We start from the raw sequence: 23,472 nt of genomic DNA, 5'->3' as shown, positions 1-23,472 counted from the left end.
TGCTAAATATATCTCAGGAATTTAAATTTGTTAAATGCCTTCTGTCAAGGAAGCAAACCCTACAGTAACTCACCTGCGTCTCACCCCAAGTCAACAAAAAACACCACCATCACCATTTTGCTAAGTTATTCTGTAACTTAGCTCCAAAGAATCAAAGAGCCTTGGTGGAGCAGTGGGCTAATGCCTCCTTAAGTAACACCAGCTGCCTGCAATTAGTGCAGGTTCGAGTCCCACCAGGCTCAAGGTTGACTCAGCCTTCCATCCTTCCGAGGTAGGTAAAATGAGGACCCAGATTGTTGGGGGCAATTAAGCTGACTTTGTAATAATGCCGCTTGTGGGGTGTATGAAAGCCCTAATAAGCAGGCATATACATAGAAAGAAGGCTACTGCTAAGCTTGTAAGCCGCCCTGAGTCTTCGGAGAAGGGCGGGATATAAATGGAATTAAAATAAATAAAAAATAAAAAAATGTCCTCTGTAGGAATTACCCATGGTACATCGTAAATGGCTTGTTCAGAATTTCTCTAAATTTAGTGCAGGAACTGTCATTGTGTCTCTATGTTTCTGCTAGTGAAGGATTTTAAAAAACAAAATCAAAGATACAGACATATAGATACAGACATATTCCTTTACAGGAGGAGAAGATAAAATATGGTGCTTGATACTCTTACAAAGCATATTCATTGTGTCAGAAACAATCAGAAATGCATTTATGGCTTACAAGACCTTCTGTCAGAAAAGCTTTTTCTCGAGAATGGCAACCTGAGAGAAAGAACTTGTTTGGTAGGGCAAAAAGGTGAAAATGTACAAGCCACAATGTTAAATTTAGACTTTTACTTGGATGCTTTCTATACTTGTTGATAACAGCATTAATCTTATCATATTTGTGACTCTTTTATTTGATTGTTCTTGCTGTGATTACTTTTCTGTTTTTTTTTGGCCTAGTTAAAGAATTATAAAGAGATAGGACATACAGAGCTCATTGTTCATTGCAAGTATTTTATTATTATATATTAGTATTATTAATTGGAAATAGAAATCCTGCGGATAACTGAATCAGCAATGTTCAAATAAGCAAGTACTTTTTTTAAAAAAAAGGGGAACATATGTTATTATTCATTTAGTTTACAAGGAATTGTATGCTTTCGTTAGGTATAGCTATAACCTCTATGTACAGAATATATACAATGTGTGTATGTGTGTATCTCTAAAGAGATGATTTATAAATGAAAATAGATACTTTAAGTTGTAAGTTACTATAAGCCATAAGAAAATGATGGAAAGATGGAAAGTAATACTAGAATGCTGGGCACGGACTGCTATTCATTTTCTTTCAAGATGTTTGGTCACTTCATGCAATTTTTGGTTGCTTGGGAACCATCTGTCGCTCTGTGACCAAGTGTTTCCTTGGCTTACTGAAGTCCTGCTAGAGACATGGAAGTCAGGCCAAAAAAAAAACAACAACAACAACTCACCATTCTGAAACATGGATTTGATTTAGATCTATAATCTGATTCAGACTTCCATATTGATTGAGAAAATTGATTGGCTTTGGACTCCAATTTGACTCATCCCTTTGAACCAAACTGATTCTGACTCCCAAACCGATTAAAGGACAAGATTTTAAATTGTTTAAATGGATGTAGAGGTCTTCTGTTTGATTCGACAGTTCCCCTCAAGTCGCTGACTTTAGCTTAGAAATCTGATTTAATTTAGAGAATCAACATCGTTTCCCATTTTCCCACTCATCCATTCTCAGGTTTAATTCTTAGTAACAGCTCCTGTTAAGGCAGAGATGGTGAGTTTGCTATCTGGTACAGACTAGAGATAGTCACTTGATGGAATGGCAGATGTCACTGTTCTAGAACCTTCCAGAATCCAGACAAAGCAGGGCAAATGACAAAGAATGCTGAGAGTTGTAACTGAGCAATATGTGTAACCCATGTTAGCAACTCAAGTTGTAGAACATTCTGAGGGTTAATGAACTGATGATCTGATTTTGATATATGTGCTTCATTTGTTTGAGACTAAAGCTGTCAGAAAGCATTGAATGAATGCCTTAGGGCCTAGGCAGATGAAATGCTTCATTTTGCCTTAGAAATCCTTAAAATAGCTATGCAAAGTTGGCTGGAATTCTCCCCACATTTGGAATTGTGGAAATGATACACACTGAGGCTAAATTAATCATGGGGCAGCCTGCTGTTGCATCTTATCCTCTGAGGGGATTCCTTCCCCCCCTCTCTCTTTATATATATCTAGAAAGATAGATATATAGATAGGGAGAGAGAGAGAGAGATAGGCAGGCAGACAGATAGACAGGCAGACAGACAGACAGATAGACAAGACACAAAAGTATATTATATTAAGGAAAATGCTTTAAAAATCTATGTACCATAGGCAGAATTGCCAAAAAAAAAGAGAGGCATGTTTGCAGAAGTGTGCACTAAATGCTTTTGAATTTTAGTGGAAAAGTTATTCAAAAAAGAAAGTGAAGTTCAAATAATTGTAGTTGACATATTTGGCTGCCCCGGTACTGAGAAAAAAATGATCTTGACAGATTTGTTCCCCCATTGGGGGTGGGGGGGTGGGGGGGTGGGGGGGAATGTTTTAAAGGCCTCTAGATTCAGGCTGGCAGGTTAGTCTTCCACCTATCTCTTCTGATTCAGTATATAAATCTAATAAAATAAAATAAATAAAATAAATTAACGTGAGATCTCTGAATGCCTGACTTTCACTGATTCTTTCTTTCTTCGTGGGTTATTTTTCCTGTCCTTTTGCATCTCTTTGCAGGACAATCACGAACTCAGGGCTCCGAAGCATCCAGCCGCGGGCGTTTGATAAGAATCCTCACTTACATTACATGTAAGTAGATGTACCCCTCCATGTCCCGCAGTTACTTTTTGGAAGAGATTTCAGTTGCTTGAGATGGAGTTGGTTGAAACATGGCAAACAACAAAGCGATGAAGGCACTTTGGTGAAATAGACCCTTATGGCTCAAGTGAAGGCATGGAGGCCACCTGTTGGGCATCTACATTCTGGCATATTAAAATAATCAACTGTAGCTGTAATGGAATGGAATTGAATAAAGCAGAGTTTCTGCTATAAAGCAGAGGCCAGATTATGAAGGCAATACATGATGAAAGGGATGAATTGCATTTTTTTTAGTAACAAAAATTAGACATGGGGTTCAAATGACAGCAGCCTTACACACTTCACATAAAACAGGGGTATTTTTTTTGAAAAAACCAAATGTTTTTTTAAGTACATTGCAAGAAAGGAGCTTCTCCCCCCCCCCGCCCACTCCCAATACATATACATAGTTTTCTTAGCAAGAATCTTGTTCATGATGCAATAATCTTCATGGGAGCTAATCTGAGCATATTTTCTCCACTAGACTTAAATACAGTTTGGATCACTGCTGTTCTCCAATTATGGGTTGCCATCCCCAGGGGGTTGTGAGTAAACTGGGATGTGGTGGGGAGTTGAGTTGATTGGCTTTGCACAAGGAAAGTGGGCAAGAAAACTCAAGTGTGTTTCCATGGATGACTAAATCCGTGGGCCGAGCCATCTGTCAACCTCATCTGCCATTCACCAGAGCACCGTGTGGTAGAATAGCCGTAGTCTTTTGAATAGCTGTAGAAAGTAAGCTTATTTATTAATTCAAATGCCCAGCTTTGCCAAATGAGGGGGGGAAAGGATGGCAATAGATAAGCTAAAGGAGGACCTTAAATGATGACCAAGCCATTGATATTGATAAAAGTAAGCTTTAGTCAAGAGAGTAAGGTGAAAGATACATTGTATTTTAATAAGTGGATGTAGGAGAAGAGCAGGCAGGGCTGGGGGAAAAAGTTAAATGAGTCATCTGCCTAAAGTTATTACACTGCCATAAATGGTGCAAGCCCAACCTCTCTTGAATTCCATTGACCCTTCCCTAGTGGTACGTCAAAGTTAGAGGGGCCCTGGTGTATTTGATTTTCCCAGTGAGTAGAGAATGCAATTGAGCAAGTCGCTGTAATGAACAGAATTGTTTGGTTGTTGTTGTTGTTTTTGTCATTTTAAACTGAAACAGATTCACCGATGAATTGTGTCACATAGAAAATTATCCACACCCTTCCTAAATATACAGCTTTCATACTGCAAGTAATTCTAATAGGGATCAAAGACAAACTTATGTACAGCACATTCTCTCCAATTGCTCTCTGGAAACAATTTCATGTGTGCGAGTGTGTTAGGTATTGTTTTAAAGATCATGTTATTGTTTTTAGTGGCAAATGGCTTCTTGTTTTTATCCTTTCCATTTCTATAAAATTGTGGTATTATTGTAGAATCCTGTGGGTGGAGGCTGATATATAATGATTAAATAACTAAATAAGTAACATCTAAAACTCCTTATAATATATTAGTTGGTTTGGGGTCTATCTGCAGATGAAAAAAAGTGAAATTTATAGAATTCAAGATTATAGAGAAGAGGGATGGGCAGAGACAGCCTCTAATGACTCCTTTATTTGGTAATACTGGTTTAATAACAGTATTAAAGACTCTATTGTGATCTTCTGGGTCTAGTCTACAGGGCCCTATTATGGTGATCTAGTGGAGGTACGACTATTAAGGTACAGACTTGTGCATTGTATGTTTCTTGAGGCAACTTAGTATATCATTTTCTGTCCTGCTTTAGGACTGCCTTGTCAAAAGTTTCTTTGATTACGGTCTCATTTTGATAGACCCATATCTTTCTTACTTTGATTACTCTACTATTTTTTATTAGCAGAAGTAGACTTATGGGAGGGGGAGGGACGCGGTGGCTCAGTGGGTTAGGACGCTGAGCTTGTCGATCAGAAGGTCAGCAGTTTGGTGGGTCGAATTGCGAGTGCAACGTAACAGACTGAGCGCCTGTTACTCGTCCCAGCTTCTGCCAACCTAGCAGTTCGGAAGCACGTAAAAATGCAAGTAGAAAAATAGGGACCACTACGGTGGGAAAGCTAACAGCGTTCCATGCGCCTTTGGCGTCTAGTCATGCCAGCCACATGACCACGGAGACGTCCTCGGACAAGCTCTGGCTCTTTGGCTTTGAAACGGAGATGAGCACTGGCCGCTAGAGTCGGAAATGACTAGCACGCACGTGCAGGGGAACCTTTACCTTTACCTTTAATTATGTACTGAAAAGCACCTGCTTCTAAAAGAAAGCTCTGGCAATCAGGATTCCATTTAAAATATTAATGGCTTTATCCATCTACCATTGGAGATTTTGTTTTGTGCTATATGGGGATCTGTGTGTTGTTGCTGGCCTTTTCGTTTTTAAATATAATTGTCTGCTGAAGATTTGTGAGTGCCTAATGGGATGCATGAATCATGAATTTCAGCTGATGCATCAGGTATAAAAAAATGTCTATAGCTCAAAGCAAAACAAGGCACTAGTTTCAATCTGTTGCATCTATTCTGTTGCAGAACGGCAGCACAGAAGAGTTTGCAAAGCAACAAAAGAGATGGGATGGGTTGTGCACACTATGAATAGGAAGGGACTAATGTGAGACTAGACCGGAGCTGTCATACTTAAGATGATTGAGGGAAAACTGAAATATTTCCCACCCTGCATTCTAGATACCTGCTCTCAACACAGTTGAGATCGGGGAAATTCTACCTCCTAACTAAACAGCAACATTACGTTCTGGTTTTTGAGCATCTACACAGTTTGAAATTTTAACCTTGGTTTCTCCAATCACATTTTCTTAATCAAAATACTTAGACAATTGCTGCTTTTTAAGCTAAAAAAAAGGCAGAGTGTCAAGAAACATTGACTAAATAAGCAAATGAAACAGTCCAATTTTCATGACATTTCAAGGGAAATTACAATAACAATCCCAAGATCAAATTGGGCTTCCTGCCCAACATGTCTGAGAACTGTTCCTTTTTCGGGGACAATGTTTGCTATTTAGTGTTCTTTAAAAAAAATAAAAATCATAGCGTCTTGATGTTTGCCTTTGCCAGAACAGTTAAACTGGATTATTGTGACCTACATCATGGTTGGCATTTTAATGGTACATTAAAAAAAAAAGTAGTCCAGGACTACAGTAGATTGGGAAATGATATGAGAATATTGAAGTAGAATTCTGACAATAGCTAGCTGAAGAGTAATTTGTTGGGAATGTAGATAGCATTAGCAATAGCCCTTAGACCAGACATGTCAAACTCGTGATGTCACGTAATGTATCGGAGCTTTTTTGCCATTGCCAGTAATGGGGTGGGTGTGGCTTCCTGAAGACATGTCCGGCCCATGGGCCGGCAGTTTGACACCCCTGCTTTAGACTTATATACTGCTTCATAGTGCTTTACAGCCCTTTCTAAGCAATTTACAGAGTCAGCCTATTGCCCCCAACAATCTGGGTCCTCATTTTACCAACCTTGGAAGAATGGAAGGCTGAGTCAACCTTGAGCCTGGTGGGATACGAACTCCTGGCAGTGGGCAGAATCAGCCTGCAATATTTCATTTTAACCACTGCGCCACCATGGCTCTTTAGATATTAATCTTAAAAGTATAAGCTGAGAATTTTGCCATTTCTACATAAAGATTTTTTGGCTGTGGATTTTAGGTTTTAATTCCCACTCTGGTACCTATCAATTTCAGATGAACAACCGTGCCAAATATTTATCCAAATTCAATTTGAATGCACCCAGCTGATTGTTGGTCATTAGTCCCAGTGTCAAATTCATCTTACTGTTAAGATCCCCCCCCCAACGTTCAATCCAAAATCTATATTCTTGTCATTGAAAATCATTATTGTAGGACTGACATTCTGATACAATATATAGAAATAGCAATAAGACCTATATACCACTTCATAGTGCTTTACAGCCCTCTCTAAGCAGTTTACAGAGTCAGTATCTTGCCCCCAAACAATCTGGGTCCTCATTTTACTGACCTTGGAAGGATGGAAGGCTGAGTCAACCTTGAGCCAGTCAAGATCGAACTCCTGGCTCCTGTGAGCAAAGTTAGCCTGCAATACTGCATTCTAGCCACTGCGCCACCACGGCTCTTATATATAAGTTACAGCATTCTTTTATACGGATAATTAAAGGCTTAGTTCACATAACAAAGTCATCTTGTTTGTTGAATTAACTGATGTTGGAGTCTGCAGACTATATTCAGTTAAAAGCTAATGACATATTGTTGCCCAATACAGTATATTAAGCTACCAAAAAGCCTGATCAAGAACTAACTGAACTTTGCCTATGATATAAATACAGCTGCTGGGTTTTCCCCTAACCTAATTAAGTTTAAGAGCATTATACTACCATATCTTCCTTCAAATATGGTTTTTGGGGAAAGAGCCTCAGATAGCTTACATTTCCTATGATTGTTTTAAAACCAGCCTTTTTACTTCCACACTGGACATTTATTGGCATTCATGCTGTGTCTCTAAACTAGCATATGTACTGTTTATTTAAACACACTCACCCACTTTTTCTTTACTGGCAAATGGCAAGGGAGGTTTAGTTTAGCGACATCGAATTGTGTGTTTCTGTGTAGGTATGCAGTTTCTAGTGTGCATTTCACCTGTGTGCACTTTGTAGAATGTGGCTTTTTAAGTACGTCCTTATTGTTTTTACACTTGGTCTGAATTAAAGTGGCTGCCGACAAACATCCGTTCAGCTTAAGTGCTGGTGCAGTTTGAAATGTGGATGTTCTTTGACTTCCGGGAATTAAGTGACCCATAATTCCCTTGACCTGTGTGGGCATTTGAGGACAATTGGTGTGTGAAGAAAGTTGTTCCACTTAACCAGGCTTTTATAATCGCACCGCCTCGGAGCAGCGTTCTCAGCTGGAGTCTCTAAAAGGCTTTGAGAATTGCAAATTTTGCCCAGAGAGAACAGGCAGGTGTTTATATCTGACCCATATTCAGCGAACGTTATGAGGTGGCTGATGACCACGTGGGACTGAAAAAAACTGTGGAGGCTTGGAGCGAGCCATCGATTGAATCTTTAGAAAGACAATTCCCTGATAAAGGACTGAAGAAGCCTTTTGGATGAGAAGCAAAACGTCTTCAAAGAAAAAAACAAGAAAGTCCAGTTGCTCTTGAAAAAGCACCGTTGGACCTGTGTGACTGAGAATCTCTATAGAGACTAACAAAAGAGAATATTTGTAGCTCAGGGTTGAAATGAGGGATCCTTGATGCTCTCTGAGCTCCCTTGTTTTCTTGCAGACGTTTCATTACCCAAACTAGGTAACGTTATTAGTGCTTGTAAAGAATCTTTTTGTTCCCTTTCCTTTTTGGCTGGTTGATTGTCTCTTTTGCATAGTTTATAGATATTGTTAATGTTTATGTGTCTATAGATTACTAATTTGTCAGACTTCTGGGCTTCTAGAGTAGGGTTGGCAACCTTGGCTCTTTTATGACTCGTGGACTTCAAATCCCAGAATTCTTGAGACAGCATGGCTGACTCAGGAATTCTGGGAGTTGAAGTCCACGAGTCATAAAAGAGCCAAGGTTGTCTACCCCTGTTCTAGACAATTCATTTTGTGCCCTGGTGCAGCTCATAGCTCCTGGGGTACCAACATAGGCCTCTCTCCAAAAGGGCTATGCCAACGGTGAAAAGTATCTTGTTTCCTTCTGGAGTGGTCTTATTTCTTATATTGGGTATCTTTTTTTTAAAAAGCCCATGATGTTTATTATAGTAAGCTAATTAATAGAAGAAACCATTATATGTGTACAACAACATTAATCTAAGATCGGTTCTGTTATGTACTGGGCTATTAAAGAATACCACGTGGGTTGCTGGAGCAGCTAATGGCTCTCCAGCAACCCAGACTGCAAGTCCCCTGTGCTGCAATTGGCTAGCTCCAGGCGGCAATGGTTGATTCAAACCTATTGGCTGCCGCCTAGGGGCTAGACTATATATTGCGGCTAGTTGCAGACATTTCACCCAGTACAGTTCCAGCACGAAATAAACAATGAGTTACCTTGTACTCAGCTTCCGTCTTCATTCCTGCGCCAAAGAACCCGCTATTTAACAGGTTCACGGACTAAGATCCAGCTCCAATGCTTCTTAAATCCAAAGTCTTCTGCATTTAAAAAGAGTTAAATGTAGTTTTCCATCTGCTCTGCTGGAAGACAGATTTACTGGAACCTCTCAGAAAGATTGTAACTGCTTGGGGCAGTTGGATGGGTTTTGTTATATTGCAATTTTTATTGGGATCTAGGCAGTATACATACTATTCCCTTTTAGCAAACTTTCTGAGTCTTCAAGATAAATTATTCCTCGTGGATTTACTTGTGGACTAGCAGCTCCCTGCTATTTATAAACTAACAAATGTTTCTTTGGTAGCATATAAAAGGTAAAGGTAAAGGTTCCCCCGCACATGTGTGCTAGTCGTTTCCGACTCTAGGGGCCGGTGCTCATCTCCGTTTCATAGCCGAAGAGCCAGCGTTTGTCCGAGGACGTCTCCGTGGTCATGTGGCCGGCATGACTAGACGCCAAAGGCGCACGGAACGCTGTTACCTTCCCACCGTAGTGGTCCCTATTTTTCTACTTGCATTTTTACGTGCTTTCGAACTGCTAGGTGGGCAGAAGCTGGGACGAGTAACAGGCGCTCACTCTGTTACGCGGCACTCGGGATTCGACCCGCCAAACTGCCGACCTTCTGATCGACAAGCTCAGCGTCCTAACCCACTGAGCCACCGCGTCCCTTAATTGGTAGCATATAGAGAACAGCAAAACATAATAAGGGGCTGCAAGCTAAATTGGCAAACTCTCTCCCTCCCTCCAGTTGTACTCCATAATCTCTTTTCACTTTCACATTACTGCTTGTTTTATTATATATTGTACTAATGTCTAGTGGAACTTCTGTTCTTGTGGGCTATTTTAAGTTTCTGGCCTTTGGCTGTAATAAAGAATTTATTCAGTGTAAGTTCAACATTTATAATTTAAAAAGATACCACTTATAAAAGTTGCAGGATTACTATTGTTTGAATAGATGCTACCCTTCCTTGTTTTAAGAAGGTGGTTGATAATTTATGGCCACCTTTGACCTGCATTGCTGCAAACCAAAATGTTCAGTGTCATGTTGAGCTGTAAAACATATGAAGATAAATAATAGCATAATTAAACACCCACACACACACACACTCCATCTCCCATCTTGATTTATCCTTCTCACATACATACTATATAAACCCTCCCTAGATAAGTGATGTGGGTCCATCAGCTTTACAATTTTGAACCTCTGCTTCCAAATGTTTTGTGTGGTCTTCACCTTTTCAAGGACAAAGGCCCCGATTTAAGCTCTCTGGACACCAATTTCTTGTAGACCTTGATTTGTGTTTTTAGATCCCTTTAATCTGATAAAGAGACAAGGCACTGCTGCAAAACAAAACACCACTCTTAAGTGATGAAAGATAATTGGAAATGATAAAAAAGGGTCCTGAGATATTACAAGGAAGGATGGAGAACAGCCCCATCAACGTGCCTTCAGATGTGTGGACTACACTCATCATGGCAAGACTTTTATGTGAGTAGACATAACTGTCTTTTAAGGTTCAAAAGGTGCCAATTCTCCTGTAGAAATTAGGAACCCCGCTTTGAAGGTCAAAACGTGTTGAACTTGCATGAAATAACATACCATGAAACAAGGAAAGAGACATCAAGAGTAAGCATTATATATATATATCATGGTTCAGTCCAAGCCGGGAATAAACAACATGGTGACTGCTTTAGAAAGAAGGTTGCAGTTTATTGAAGAAGAGAACCAGACAGAAAGATGGCTCAGGAAGAAAAGAGAGAGAGCACATGTAGGGAGTGGGTTTTTATACCCTCTGGAGCCTTTTGTTTGGAGTTGTTCTTGTGACATGAACTTTGAATTGCCTTTCTGGTATTTTGATGGTGGTGGGTTAATCCTATTCTGTTCTGTTTTACAGTTTGGGTGGGGTATGTAGATTTTAAGGGTCTTTGTCTTCCTGATCTCTTCAGCTTCTAGCTGGAGGTCTCCAACCTTCCTGAATGGATTATTACATCTGCATTTCTAAAAGCTGGTTTCTGTTGAGTTGTCCGGCTGGGTGTGTGTGTAGAGAAGTTAGGGTTAGGGTTAGCCTTTTTTAAAGCTCTTCTCCATTATTCGTTTGGGGAAATATATTCTGTCTTTTTAATATTCCCCAAAATATTTCTTTGCTATGGATTGTTCCCACAGTAGATGCCTGTCCATCTAAAAGACATCATATTGAGGAAGGCGATATGGAGATTTGATAGGAACATTAACTTGTATCTCATGCAGGCTTAGGCAGGATTTTAATATGCTGTATCTGTTACGCGACTGTGTTTTATTAGATGTGTAACATTTTAATAGGAAACTGTAAGGATTTATCCGCCCTTTACTAAACACACGCGCACACACACCACGCTTGTGTCTCCATGTGTATGTGTGTGATGTTAAAAATCATACGTTAAGCATACACCTCTGTGTATGTGTGATGTTAAAAGCGAAATCAGAGAATTATGCAGCACAACCCAGATCAGGTGGGAATATTGAGAATCCCATTAACACCTCTCCACATCAAAGGCAGGAATAAAAATGTGCCTCTTGCCTTGTCATTCTGGCTGTGTCAGCAGCCTTGTCTGTGAACAGGATCTGCCAGCAGTGATTTCAGAAGAAAGTATGATGCTAGACCACATCAGCTTATTTCTTCAGTGTGCTGGTGCATAAAGATATAAAAAAACCAAACAAACAGGAAGCAGAATCTATAGAGAGAAGAAATTGTTAGGAGAGTGTAAAGCTTCACAATGGTGATGTACTCAAAAGTAATTTGATCCCATCCGCTTTTCAGATCAAGTGCCTTGAATTATTTCAAAGAGATTTGAGATTCAGAAGACTTTCTGTAATTACAGAATTTCAAATGTGTCTTTCCTTTTACAGTACATAAATAAGAGAACTCTGATGTGATGGGTTTGTGGGTTTTTTTTTTAATATGATATAAGTAGTTGTTCAATGAATTTGGCTACTCCCACAAAGCCTGCTTATCACAAAAACTTGGAGGATTGCTACTCTGTTCTCCCGGGTCTTATTTTTCTGTTAGAAGTTGTTTAAGCAGGTTGCCTTAGAGAGGAATAAAGGAACTTAGCCTTTATTTTGCAGAGGTGTGTTTTATCTTTTAACCTTTTATCCTTCTGTAACACTCGGCTAATTTATCTGACCCTGTTGGTATCTATGATCAGCCTAGTTAGAAGACTTCAGTCCTTTCATTCTCCTCTTTCATTTCTTTTACATTCCTTTCATTCTCTGCACTTCTCACCCCCTTAAAAAAAAACAAAAAAACCCTCACAAATCCCATTTTTCCCCGCTGATGCGTGTTGGCTGAGGAATTCTGGAAGTTGAAGTCCACAAGTCATAAAAGGGCCAAGTATGAAGACCCCTGGTCTATATCCCTGATATTTTCATGCAGTTTTGCCTCTTTCCCTCTTTCAAGCAACTGCAAGTGTTCTCATGCTTCTCCTTTTATAACTTACAGTTAAGTCTTCCTTTATCATATTTTAAATTGGCTTGCATCCAACCTCGTTGCATTCAGCTCTTGAATCTCTTATTTGAAGCAAATCTAAACATCTTTGAATATTGATTTTGAACTAAAACTTGGCGGATTCACACAACCTTAGGTACTATCTACAGGGGAAACAAAGAGATTGGCAATTACTGCATTTTCTCCTGTGGTGCAGTGTCATTCTTGGGCACAGTGTGTTCCCAAACATTTATTTCCTCTGCATTTTTTCTCCCCTTCAACATTCAGTTTTGGGGAAAATAAATTATTTCTGAGTTTTGTCCTTTTTTTTTCCAAAGGAGAAGGAATTTTTGGAGAATTCATGGGCTGAACACAAGATTTTTCTTGTATTTCTCTTAATTAGGCAGCAACTAGACAGCTCCTGTCACATACTCCTCTGTTATCTCACCAGGAGCCTGCAATATCCTGGGTTTTCCATGCTTCAATTACATCCCAAGGGGATTCTTCTATCTTTCCCCTCCTCTCAGATCAGAAGCTAGCTGGCATTTTCTTTTAGTCACCCAGCTGGTCATACTGAATGCTCTCCTGATGTTCTGTTGGGAAAAAAATAATGGTTTTGAATGAGTGAGAGAAATTTTAAACCCCAGAAACAGGAGCGTCATCATTGGAATGAACTGGTGTTAGGGTGTTCTGCTCATTAATTAATTAAATTAAATTAATTAATTTAATTGGGTCATCAAATCCTGCTGAAAAGACCCATAAAGTCACTTTAGAGAAGAAGTCCCTTTTTTATGAGGAAAACTGGCAGAGTATGAAAGAAGAAAAGAGAGAGAGAGAGAGAGAGAGAGAGAGAGAGAGAGAGAGAGAGAGAGAGAGAGAGAGAGAGAGAGAGAGAGAGAGAGAGAGAGAGAGAGAGAGAGAGAATAACAGGAGAGCAAAGGCTGAGACAATTGAAATGTAAGGATTAAAAGTAAACAGTTAGCTTAACATTTAAAGACATAATTCTCAGCAGGGAAAGGCATGGGAAGAAAGAGAAGCTGATCAGGGCCCTGCAAAAAGCTGAAAGGCTGAAAATAGAAGCATGGGGTAAAATTAATTGGCATTTCCACCAACTCCTTTCCTTTCCTTCCCCTGACATTGGATCAGATGTGATATTGAGACGTTCCCAATTATTTTGCTTGGATGAGTTTTGCGACCCTGATGATGATAATTATTCTTAAAGGTCAACAGCCCCCGCCCCCCTGTGAATCTGACTTCTGTTCTCTGATGTAATCACTTATTGAATTGAAATTTATTTGGCATGGGCCAGCAGGTGAGTTTTGCTAAGAGTTTACTCAGTGGTTTTTCCCCCTCCCCTCCTTCTTACTGTCTTTCTAACAACACTGCAGTGAGGTCTTCATCTACTATAGATCTAAAAGAAGGCACCAAGGTAGACTAGAATGTGACACCAAGAAGCTCAATCTAGGCAGCATGTCTTTGAAAATATAAGCTTAACACAGAAAAATTGGTACAAAATGTTTTTGCAAAAGATTTACAACTCTATCACTAATTTCTCATGTCATACAAAATCATACAGTAATAAAAAATGGAAATTCCAGTGAACAGGAGAACATCCTCTTACCACACAAGGTGGACATGTAGAAACCCCCCCCCCAAGTGCTGGAAAGATCCCAGAAAAAAGCAAGAAACACCACAGTTTAATGAGATACATAGGTTCATGGCCGGGACAATAACTGTCGCCCAATATTGGAAGAAAGATACAGTTCTGTCAATATCTGATTGGGAAGTATAACTTGGAGAAGATGCAGCAAAATCAACAGAATTTGAATTCAGAACTGAGAAGATAAGTTTAACCAAATTTAAAGCAAGAATAGTTCTCATCAGGAATGAAGGCAAATATACATGTCCCAGGTTAATGTTGCAAGATCCAATCTGGATTGCTCACTGGGACCAGAGGTTTAACTCTTCTGAGCTTCTGGACTCATGCTGGAGCCCAACCTCAGGGAAGTTCCCTGAGGGTGAACTACAGCATGAATCCAAAAGCTCAGAAGACTAAACTATCTCGTCCTTCTCCTCCTCCTCCTCTTCCTCCTCCTCCTCCTCCTCCCTTCTAGAACTGATGATGTTCCCTAGTTGAGTAATGAAACATCTTCAAGGGAACCACCCAGCTCAGAGAGCACCAAGGACCCCACAGTTGCTCCTCCTCCTCCTCCTCCTCCTCCTCCTCCTCCTCCTCCTCCTCCTCCTCCTCCTCCTCCTCCTCCTCCTCCTGATACAAAGTTCTGGTTCTTGCTCTTCTGGCATCCTCAACCATTGTTAAGCTTTCTTTTTGTTTCTTCCTTGAAACTTTTGTGTATCATGGGAGAATTTGGAACGATGGGAACTGTTTGTGTTACAACTCCCCATCTGCCTCAAGCCCAAGGAAATAGGCAATTGAAAAAAAGCAAAGGAAGCCTATTAAACTCCACTCCTTTAGCTGGCACTAGAGGCTGGCACCTTCTGGCCCCAATCAGCACAAATCTCCCATACAATTGCTGTGCACTGGAGCAGGAAAAAGTCTGGCATATAGTTGTATCCCAGAACTGATAGATCTAAATTTATCATGGCATAGGTGGAGGAGAGGAGGAGGCTGCAGGGAGAGGCTCAGATGAAAATCTCTGCTCAGACAGCCTGTCTGTCAAGGCACAGAACGACTGAATCAAGTTTGCTTGATGGATTTGACCACTGTGTTACATTTCTGAGCAGGGGTTGGTTCACCCTTGAATGTGAATCCGTTAATTGTTGCCAGTGGCATATGTGCATTCCATGCCCTCCAAAGAACCTTTACGGAGCGCCACTTTATTGTCCCTCTTTTATAAAGCACATAAAGCACCTTTTTATCTCACATGCGCAACGGCAAGTGTCACACTCGCCCTTTGAGTGGTGTGTGGAGATTGTACTTGAAAAGAGTGGGCAAGGTCAGGAGGAAGCGAAATAAATGCAAATCGTAGAATTGCTGATTTAATATTTTCTCCTGTCTTCCCCAATACTTTCTTGTTTTCATAACAAGACAACACAGATAATAAAGATACCATAGAGAAGCAATGAAATACTTAAAAATAATTAATAAATGACCCAATAACAAAATAACAGAACCATGAAATAAAAGAGAAAAAAAATGCATACTGGCAAATAAAAAAAAATCAAACAGAAAAATTAAAAAGCACAAGTACTCATTCACTCTTTTTCTCTCTCTCTCCCCTCTCTTCCTCTTCCTCTCTCTCTCTCTCTCTCTCATACTAAACATTTTACACACATGCACACACACATATAAACATGTAGACATCACTAGTTTACAAAACGCCTTATAATAATGAGGGAGAGGAGGCTAGTATTCGTACTAATTTATCTTGCCTTAATTTAAAAAAAAAAATCTGGGAAGACAATGGGATGGGCTGCAGCTAAAGCTTTAAGAAGACACAGGCGTTACCAGAGTTTCAGGTTGTGTACTGCATATCTACCTGAATTTATTTATTTAAATTTATAAGAAACCCAACTCTATAATGACACTGGGCACTATGACATATACAAAATTTAAATAAAATAATCCACACCATGATAGATAGATAGATAGATAGATAGATAGATAGATAGATAGATAGATAGATAGATAGATAGATAGATAGATAGATAGATAGATAGATAGATAGATAGATAGATAGGCAGGCAGGCAGGCAGGCAGGCAGGCAGGCAGACAGACTGCAGAAATCTACCTCCATCTGATACATAAAACAACCCATAAAAGGACCCCCCTCTTAGCCTAGTCCAAGGCCAGGGAAAAGAGCCAGGTCTTAATAGCTCATACAAATAAAATTATGGTGAGGGTCCTATGTCTGTGCCTCCCTCATTTCTCTGCCAAAATAATACTTCTAATCACAAAAAGATTGTTTGTCTTGACCTAGGGAATTTCCATTATAAAGTTATAGTTTAACATGCAGAAAAATTACTCTGTGTTTTGTCCGTACGTTTTCATTTAATTGGATGGAAAACGTGGTTAACCTCATGGAAGGATGTGTGAATATATGGTTTTTCAGTACAAAATACTCTTTCTGGCAATCAGACTGACTTCCTGGTTTCCATGAAATCCAAGCAAATATTAAGGTGCTGGTACTTACCTTTAAAGCCCTACATGGCTTAGGCCCGGGATACTTGCAGGACCATCTGCTGCCGGGAACGAATTCCCATCGCCCAGTGCGCTCACACAGAGAGGGCCTCCTCAGGGTGCCGTCGGCTAGACAATGTCGGCTGGCGACCCCCAGGGGGAGAGCCTTCTTTGTGGGAGCGCCTTAAGCGCCTTGAGCGCCAACTCCCCCTTGAGCTTCAGATGGCCCCGGATCTCCGGTCCTTTCGCCGCAGCCTCAAAACACTCCCTTTCCATCAGGCTGGCCTAGACTGAGGGATTTTAATTATGTTTTTAATTTTAACTTAATTTTAATTTTAATTTATTCTACTGGGGCTATTAATTTAATTTCTTTTTAACTTTTGTATTATTGTATTTTATTGTTGTTAGCCGCCCTGAGTCCTTCGGGAGATAGGGCGGCAAATAAGTCCCAATAATCAATATCAATCAATCAATCAAGAGAACACGAAGAAGCTTCTCCCATTAGTTCCTTTTAGACTGGGACATCTGAGCAGAACTGGTGAGCTTCAGAGGAATAGAAAGTGGTATCACAGAGAACAAAATCAGCATCAACCAGCACTCATCCTTTAAGTTCATAAATATTGAGAAATTTGAAAGAAATTCTCAACCATCCAATTTGAAAAAGAGAGCCTTTTTAGTCAGGAGAACGACGCTTGAGAAGTTACAGAACAGATTTCAGCATAGTTCTTAACAGAATTTTGCTGGAAGGAGACTATATTCAGGATTTACCTGTATAAACCAGCGTCTCAGATTGGCTTAAGAAGCCAGTGGAAAATCAAGGGAGAAATTGCAATATGCTTCCAGCTTACTTGAAATTGCCAGTCCTTCTTTACCCTTCTCTGACCTCTCCCAAACATAAATGTGCTTGCTTTCTCTTGGGAAGGTAGGGTAATTTATGTAATTTCCATAAATATAGCTATTTACTAGGCATTCTCTCCATTATTTCTTTGCACAGAATAAACCTAGGAGCAAAACAAAGCAATATGAAGGAGCAAGTAATGCATACATAATAATAATTAATTTAAGACCTTCTTGTGTACTTCCTATCAGAATTTTTAGTTATCGCTATCAGTTTGGTCTCTGTCCTGTTTTGTTTGCAATACAAATTCAGTAGAAATACCTAAGATGGAATGTTCTGTCATACCCAGGATGTATCAGTACAGGTAAGAGCTTGCAACTATTGGTTCAACTTCTATTAATTTATTAAGTTATATTGAAAATGTCTGGACTACATCTCCCCAAACTACATCTCCTAAAATGGCCCAGGATGGTGGATGTATAACTCTATCTATCTATCTATCTATCTATCTATCTATCTATCTATCTATCTATCTGTCTGTCTGTCTGTCTGTCTGTCTGTCCGTCCGTCCGTCCGTCCGTCCGTCCGTCCGTCCGTCCGTCCGTCCATCTATCTATCTATCTATCTATCTATCTATCTATCTATCTATCTATCTATCTATCTATCTATCTATCTATCTATCTATCTATCTATCTATCTATCCATCCATCCATCCATCCATCCATCCATCCATCCATCCATCCATCTATCTATCTATCTATCTATCTATCTATCTATCTATCTATCTATCTATCTATATCCATCCATCCATCCATCCATCCATCCATCCATCCATCTATCTATCTATCTATCTATCTATCTATCTATCTATCTATCTATCTATCTATCTATATCCATCCATCCATCCATCCATCCATCCATCCATCCATCCATCCATCCATCCATGTATCTATCTATCTATCTATCTATCTATCTATCTATCTATCTATCTATCTATCTATCTATCTATCTATCTATCTATCTTTTATTAATTTTTAAGAATTACAGTCTTTAATGCTTAGTAAACAACATGTTGTTTAGGTTCAAATATTTAACATTAACTTTTTCAATATAAATCTGTTCAATACTACACAATCCAGTATTTTTCCCCTGATCCTCCTTCTCCTTATTTTTTTTCCATTTTCCCTTCATTACATTGTTACAATTTTTGGTACTGTTAATGTATACAGAGTTAAATGTAAGCATCTTCATCATATTTTACTAATATCAATTCATAAATCAATAATGTCAATTCATTAATCAATATCCTGTTTTTTGTGCTCTTGTTAAGGTTTGATTTCCCATCGGTATTTAAAATATTTTTATCAGTTATGATTTTCTCAATATTAATTACATTTATATAGCTAAAAGTTTTATTCAAATCAGTCCTCCTCTTATCTTCATATTTCCCATATCAAAAAAGAGATGCTATTTTAATTCTAAATCATATCTTTCATTATAAAAGTCTAATTATATCTAAGGGTCATCCATTCTTTTAATCTTATTCAAAAAAGTTTTTAAACATATAATGCCCCCTCTAAAAGGTCAAATCTTTTGTTTTTTAAATCTGACTCTCACTTTCTTTCTTTGCCAAGTAGTTTTCCAAGCCAGGGCAATTAAATCATGCAGGAAGTTTCTTTCTGTTTTTGTAAAAATTGCTAGGCATGAGGAAGACAATTTGGGTAGGGTATTTTTTTTTGGGGGGGGGAGTTCTGCCCATTTATATTTCTTAAACAACTCCCAGTTCCTTTCTCCCTCCATTTCTCTTTTCATTCCCTGTCTCCCAAGTTGTGACATTTCCCCTAACCTTGAACTTGTCAGGATCGAACTGCTGGCAGTGGGCACAGTTAGCCTGCAATATTGCATTCTAATCACTGCGCCACCACAGCTCAATCCAATGGCCCACCAGTCTCTACTTATAAACCTCCAGTGATGGAGCACCCACAATTTTCTGAAGGCAAGCCCTTCCACTGATTAATTGTTCTAACTGTAAGGAATATTTTGACATATTTCTAGTTTGGTTTTCTCCTTCATTAGTTTCCATCCATTGCTTGGTATCCTGTCTTCAGAGGCTTTGGAGAATAGTTTGACCCCCTCTTCTTCGGGGGAGCAAATAAGTGGCATAAACAAGAAGTCAGACACACACATACCCATTTGACTCTTTGTTTATGCTATCCTATTTTCTCCAACCCAACTGTGGTTTAGAATAATTGAATTCTGTGGATCCACATTTGTAAGCGAAAAAATGGCTTAGAAATGTCAGCTTGCTTTCCTCTTCTCCTTATTTCCATATTTATGGAACAGAATAATGCCTCCTGACACTTGCAGGATCCCAAGCAGTGTCTTTGTGAGGAAATGAGAGAGAGGGAGTGTGCCTGGCAGCCACGGAACCCCACTTGTTCCATCAGTTTAATAATGAATCCAGTTCTGCTAACTCATTCACTTTTTCCTGTTTGTGAGTGAGGGGAGCATAGAACTCCTGACAGACTTTGTTCACCATGCCCTTTGACAGGCATTGTCTTGGCTGAAGCCCGCAGAGTCTTTGTGCTGATTTATTGAAGTTTTCACTTTAGGCTATTTTTTTGCAGAGACTAATCCACAGCACTGCTGCATCCTGAGAAGTATTGGTGCACCTTTCAACATTTATTTGTAGGGAATAAATATTCTGTCTAAATGAGGGAAAACTTCCACCAAACATCCACGGGTTTGGGGGATGGGGGGGAGAGAGAGGGGATTCAAATCAAATCAAATATCCTTATCACAGTCTTTGACCAGTCTTTATAATAAAAAGAATGCAACCAAATAAAGAAAAAAAGAAATAGTTTAAAAACAACTATTTGTTATTGGGGAAAGGAAAAAAAAGGACAACAAAACGTCATTATCTAATTAATTGGTGCAGTTGTATAAACCTGGTGAAGATATTTGCCCACTTGATATATGAGTGTAGGGTTAGAATCCCTTAAAGAATAATAACAGGGGGCAGTTTGGCCTAGTGGTTAAGGCACCAGGTTAGAAAGTGGGAGACTGTGAGTTCTAGTCCCACCTGAGGCATGAAAGCCAATCTATCTATCTATCTATCTATCTATCTATCTATCTATCTATCTATCTATCTATCTATCTATCTATCTATCTATCTATCTATCTTTCTCACTCATTTATTCATTCATTCATCAAATTCATTTGCTGCCCATCTCATGATTCAAGGCAACTCTTTGTGCCTTATTGTATTAAACATTAAATTGAAATAAACTTACACTAGATACAATTTTTGATAAATGCAGCATCACTTTCTTTCCCCTATCTTTCCTCTGTGTAACACTTTGGGAACAGAGACTTCTCATGCCCACAGAGTCTCCAGCATTATGCAGATAGGTACTGCTTCACCAATAAATGCAACTGTTGCTTACAGTATCTGCCTTTATATCAGCTAAGTTAGAATTTTACTTTCTACGGGGTAGGCTGATGTGAGAAATTGGCAGCCTTGCTGTCTTGCTATCTTGCTAACAATGATATCCTTGATACCTTGCTAACAATGACATGCAGATGAAATAGATTTAAAATAACTCCGGGGGAGGGGGGGTTTAAAACGCAGCTTGATATGCGAAATATGGCAGTTTGTTAAAGGATTTCTGTGGATTTCATTAACAAAGAATGGATCAATTGTCACACTTGTTGGAATCTTTAATGAGCATGTGCAGGAATGGCTCAGATGCCTGAAAAATCAAGGAAATGCTGGCCTGCATCAGATGAACCAAACCCCACTCCCTTCTAGCACTGATGATGTTACCCCGTTGGGGAATGAAACGTCTGCAAGAAAACAGCCAAGCTCAGAGAGCATCAAGGACCCCATAGTTCTTTGCCTCCATCTCCACCCTCTTCTCCTTCTCCTCATCCTCCCAACAAACCCCACTCCCTTCTAGCACTGAGGATGTTACCTCATTGGGGAATGAAACGTCTGCAAGAAAACAGCCAAGCTCAGAGAACACCAAGGACCCTACAGTCATTAATTAGGCCAATGGCTTCAGTGACAGAGGAAAAACAAGCTACTCTGAGATAGAATGTAATGTTCTCAATTCTCTCAAGGAATTTAAAAAGCCCAGCAGATTCTTGTCAGATAGGGGATGGCTGAGGCATACGGTCTGTGTTGTGAGCAATGCATGCAATTTCCAATGCAAAACAGCACATCTTAACAGTTTACCTGTCATCTCTAGGCCTGGCCATTTTTTCTCTCATTCAAATTCAAATTCAGAATAGAGCCAGAAGGGATCTTGGAGGTCTACTAGTCCAACCCCCTGCTCAAGCAGGAGATGCTATACCATTCCGGACAAGAGCCTTGGTGGAGCAGTGGGCTAATGCCTCCTTAAGTAACACCAGCTGCCTGCAATTAGTGCAGGTTCGAGTCCCACCAGGCTCAAGGTTGACTCAGCCTTCCATCCTTCCCAGGTAGGTAAAATGAGGACCCAGATTGTTGGGGTCAATAAGCTGACTTTGTAATAATGCCGCTTGGGGGGGGGGGCGAAAGCCTTAATAAGCAGGCATATACATAGAATGAAGGCTATTGCTAAAGCACATTGATTTGTGCTTTAGATTGTAAGCCGCCCTGAGTCTTTGGAGAAGGGCGGGATATAAATGGGATTTTTTTTAAAAAAGTGTCTGTCCAGTCTTTTCTTAATAACCTCCAGGGATGCAGCACCCACAATGTCTGAAGGCAAGTTGTTCCAGTGGTTCCAGGAAGTCTCTCCTTAATTCCAGATCTCTTCTCTCCTTGATTCATTTCCATCCAATGTTTCTTGTCTTGCCTTCTGGTGCTCTGGAAAATAAGTTGACCCCCTCTTCTTAGTGGCAACCTCTCAAATACTGGAACTCTGCTATCATGTCACTCTTAGTTCTTCTTTTCTCTAGACTAGCCAAACTCAAATCCTGCAGTCGTTCTTCATATGTTTTAGTCTCCAGGCCTTTAACCATCTTAGTTGCTCTTCTCTGGACTTTTTACAAAGGTCAAGTGGTTTCACCCTTGTGTGTCATGCAGGACACGGCAATTCCCCTCACCCACCATCAGCTCTGCATTGGACTACCACCAGGCCCTTGAAGAAGTTCAGGTTACACTTTTAGTTTTATTACAACCATGCTCTCTGATCATTGGCAGCTTTGTGCAATTTGTCCTCCAGATCAGCTTTCTTTAAAAAACAACAACAACAACAACAACAACAAAAAAGCTGGCAACCTGTTATTAAAATGCACCGAGAAACTTGCCTGTGCACAAACAAACACACAGAAGTGTCAGCTCTGAAGTGAAAGGCAGCCATGGAGGAGAAGGCCTGTTTGAAGAGGGTGGGGAAGGGTCTTCGTTGTTGTTGTTCAAACAAACCCACCATCCCTAGGAGGAGAGGATGCTAAGGGCGCCTTCCTAGCAGGCGTGTCCTACTGCCATTGCCTAGGACTGATCACAATAATATAGCTTGCAGCTTAATTACAGAGGCTCTTGTGGGTAAGTGTCATTAACGAGGCATCTGGCTTAATTTAGCTGAATAAAAATGCCTCTTAATAGTAGAGCCTTTTTTTATTTTTCCGGAGCTTAATTGAGGGAAAAACAAACATGCCATTTCCCTTCACACTAAATTTCCAATTGCTCTGGATTTTCAAGGAGAAAATTCCTCTGGAAAAATCTCGGAAGCTTTCAACAAAATGCAAACAAACGTTGCCAGGAATCGGAGCACAGACTGCGTTCCCGCACGCCACCTTAGCGAGCGATTCTTGTTTGTTTTCTACAGAAACAAATTGGAAATGATCCGATATGGTTTGGTATAAGGTTTTCTTTCCTTCATTCTTCTAGCTCTGACTCTGCCTCTCTTCCTAGTTAGCAGACAACTGAATGCACGCCTACGCACATAGATATATTGTGAACGGGAAATGTGGAGAATAAGTTCACAAAATTAGAAACTCTATGATGCTGTTCAGAGGGATCAGTGAGACTGTG

At 39.8% G+C, this 23,472-nt stretch overlaps 1 protein-coding gene across 3 annotated transcripts in view; it reads left to right on the top strand.

Moving 5' to 3' along the window:
* The window catches only part of NTRK3 (neurotrophic receptor tyrosine kinase 3), a gene marked incomplete at its 3' end in the record, with an annotated part of 368,520 nt that overhangs the window by 94,284 nt on the left and 250,764 nt on the right, over positions 1 to 23,472 (top strand). For all 3 annotated transcript variants that reach the window (XM_081337317.1, XM_081337316.1, XM_081337318.1), the window contains exon 3: positions 2,789 to 2,860. In XM_081337317.1, the coding sequence (XP_081193443.1) occupies positions 2,789 to 2,860 (72 nt within the window). The remainder of the gene's footprint in view (positions 1 to 2,788; positions 2,861 to 23,472) is intronic.

The sequence above is a fragment of the Vipera berus genome, assembly GCF_964194415.1.
Source record: "Vipera berus genome assembly, chromosome: 12".
Lineage (NCBI taxonomy): Eukaryota > Metazoa > Chordata > Lepidosauria > Squamata > Viperidae > Vipera > Vipera berus.
The sequence above is the reverse complement of the archived record's forward strand: the minus strand, read 5'-3'. Positions and strand labels throughout refer to the sequence as shown.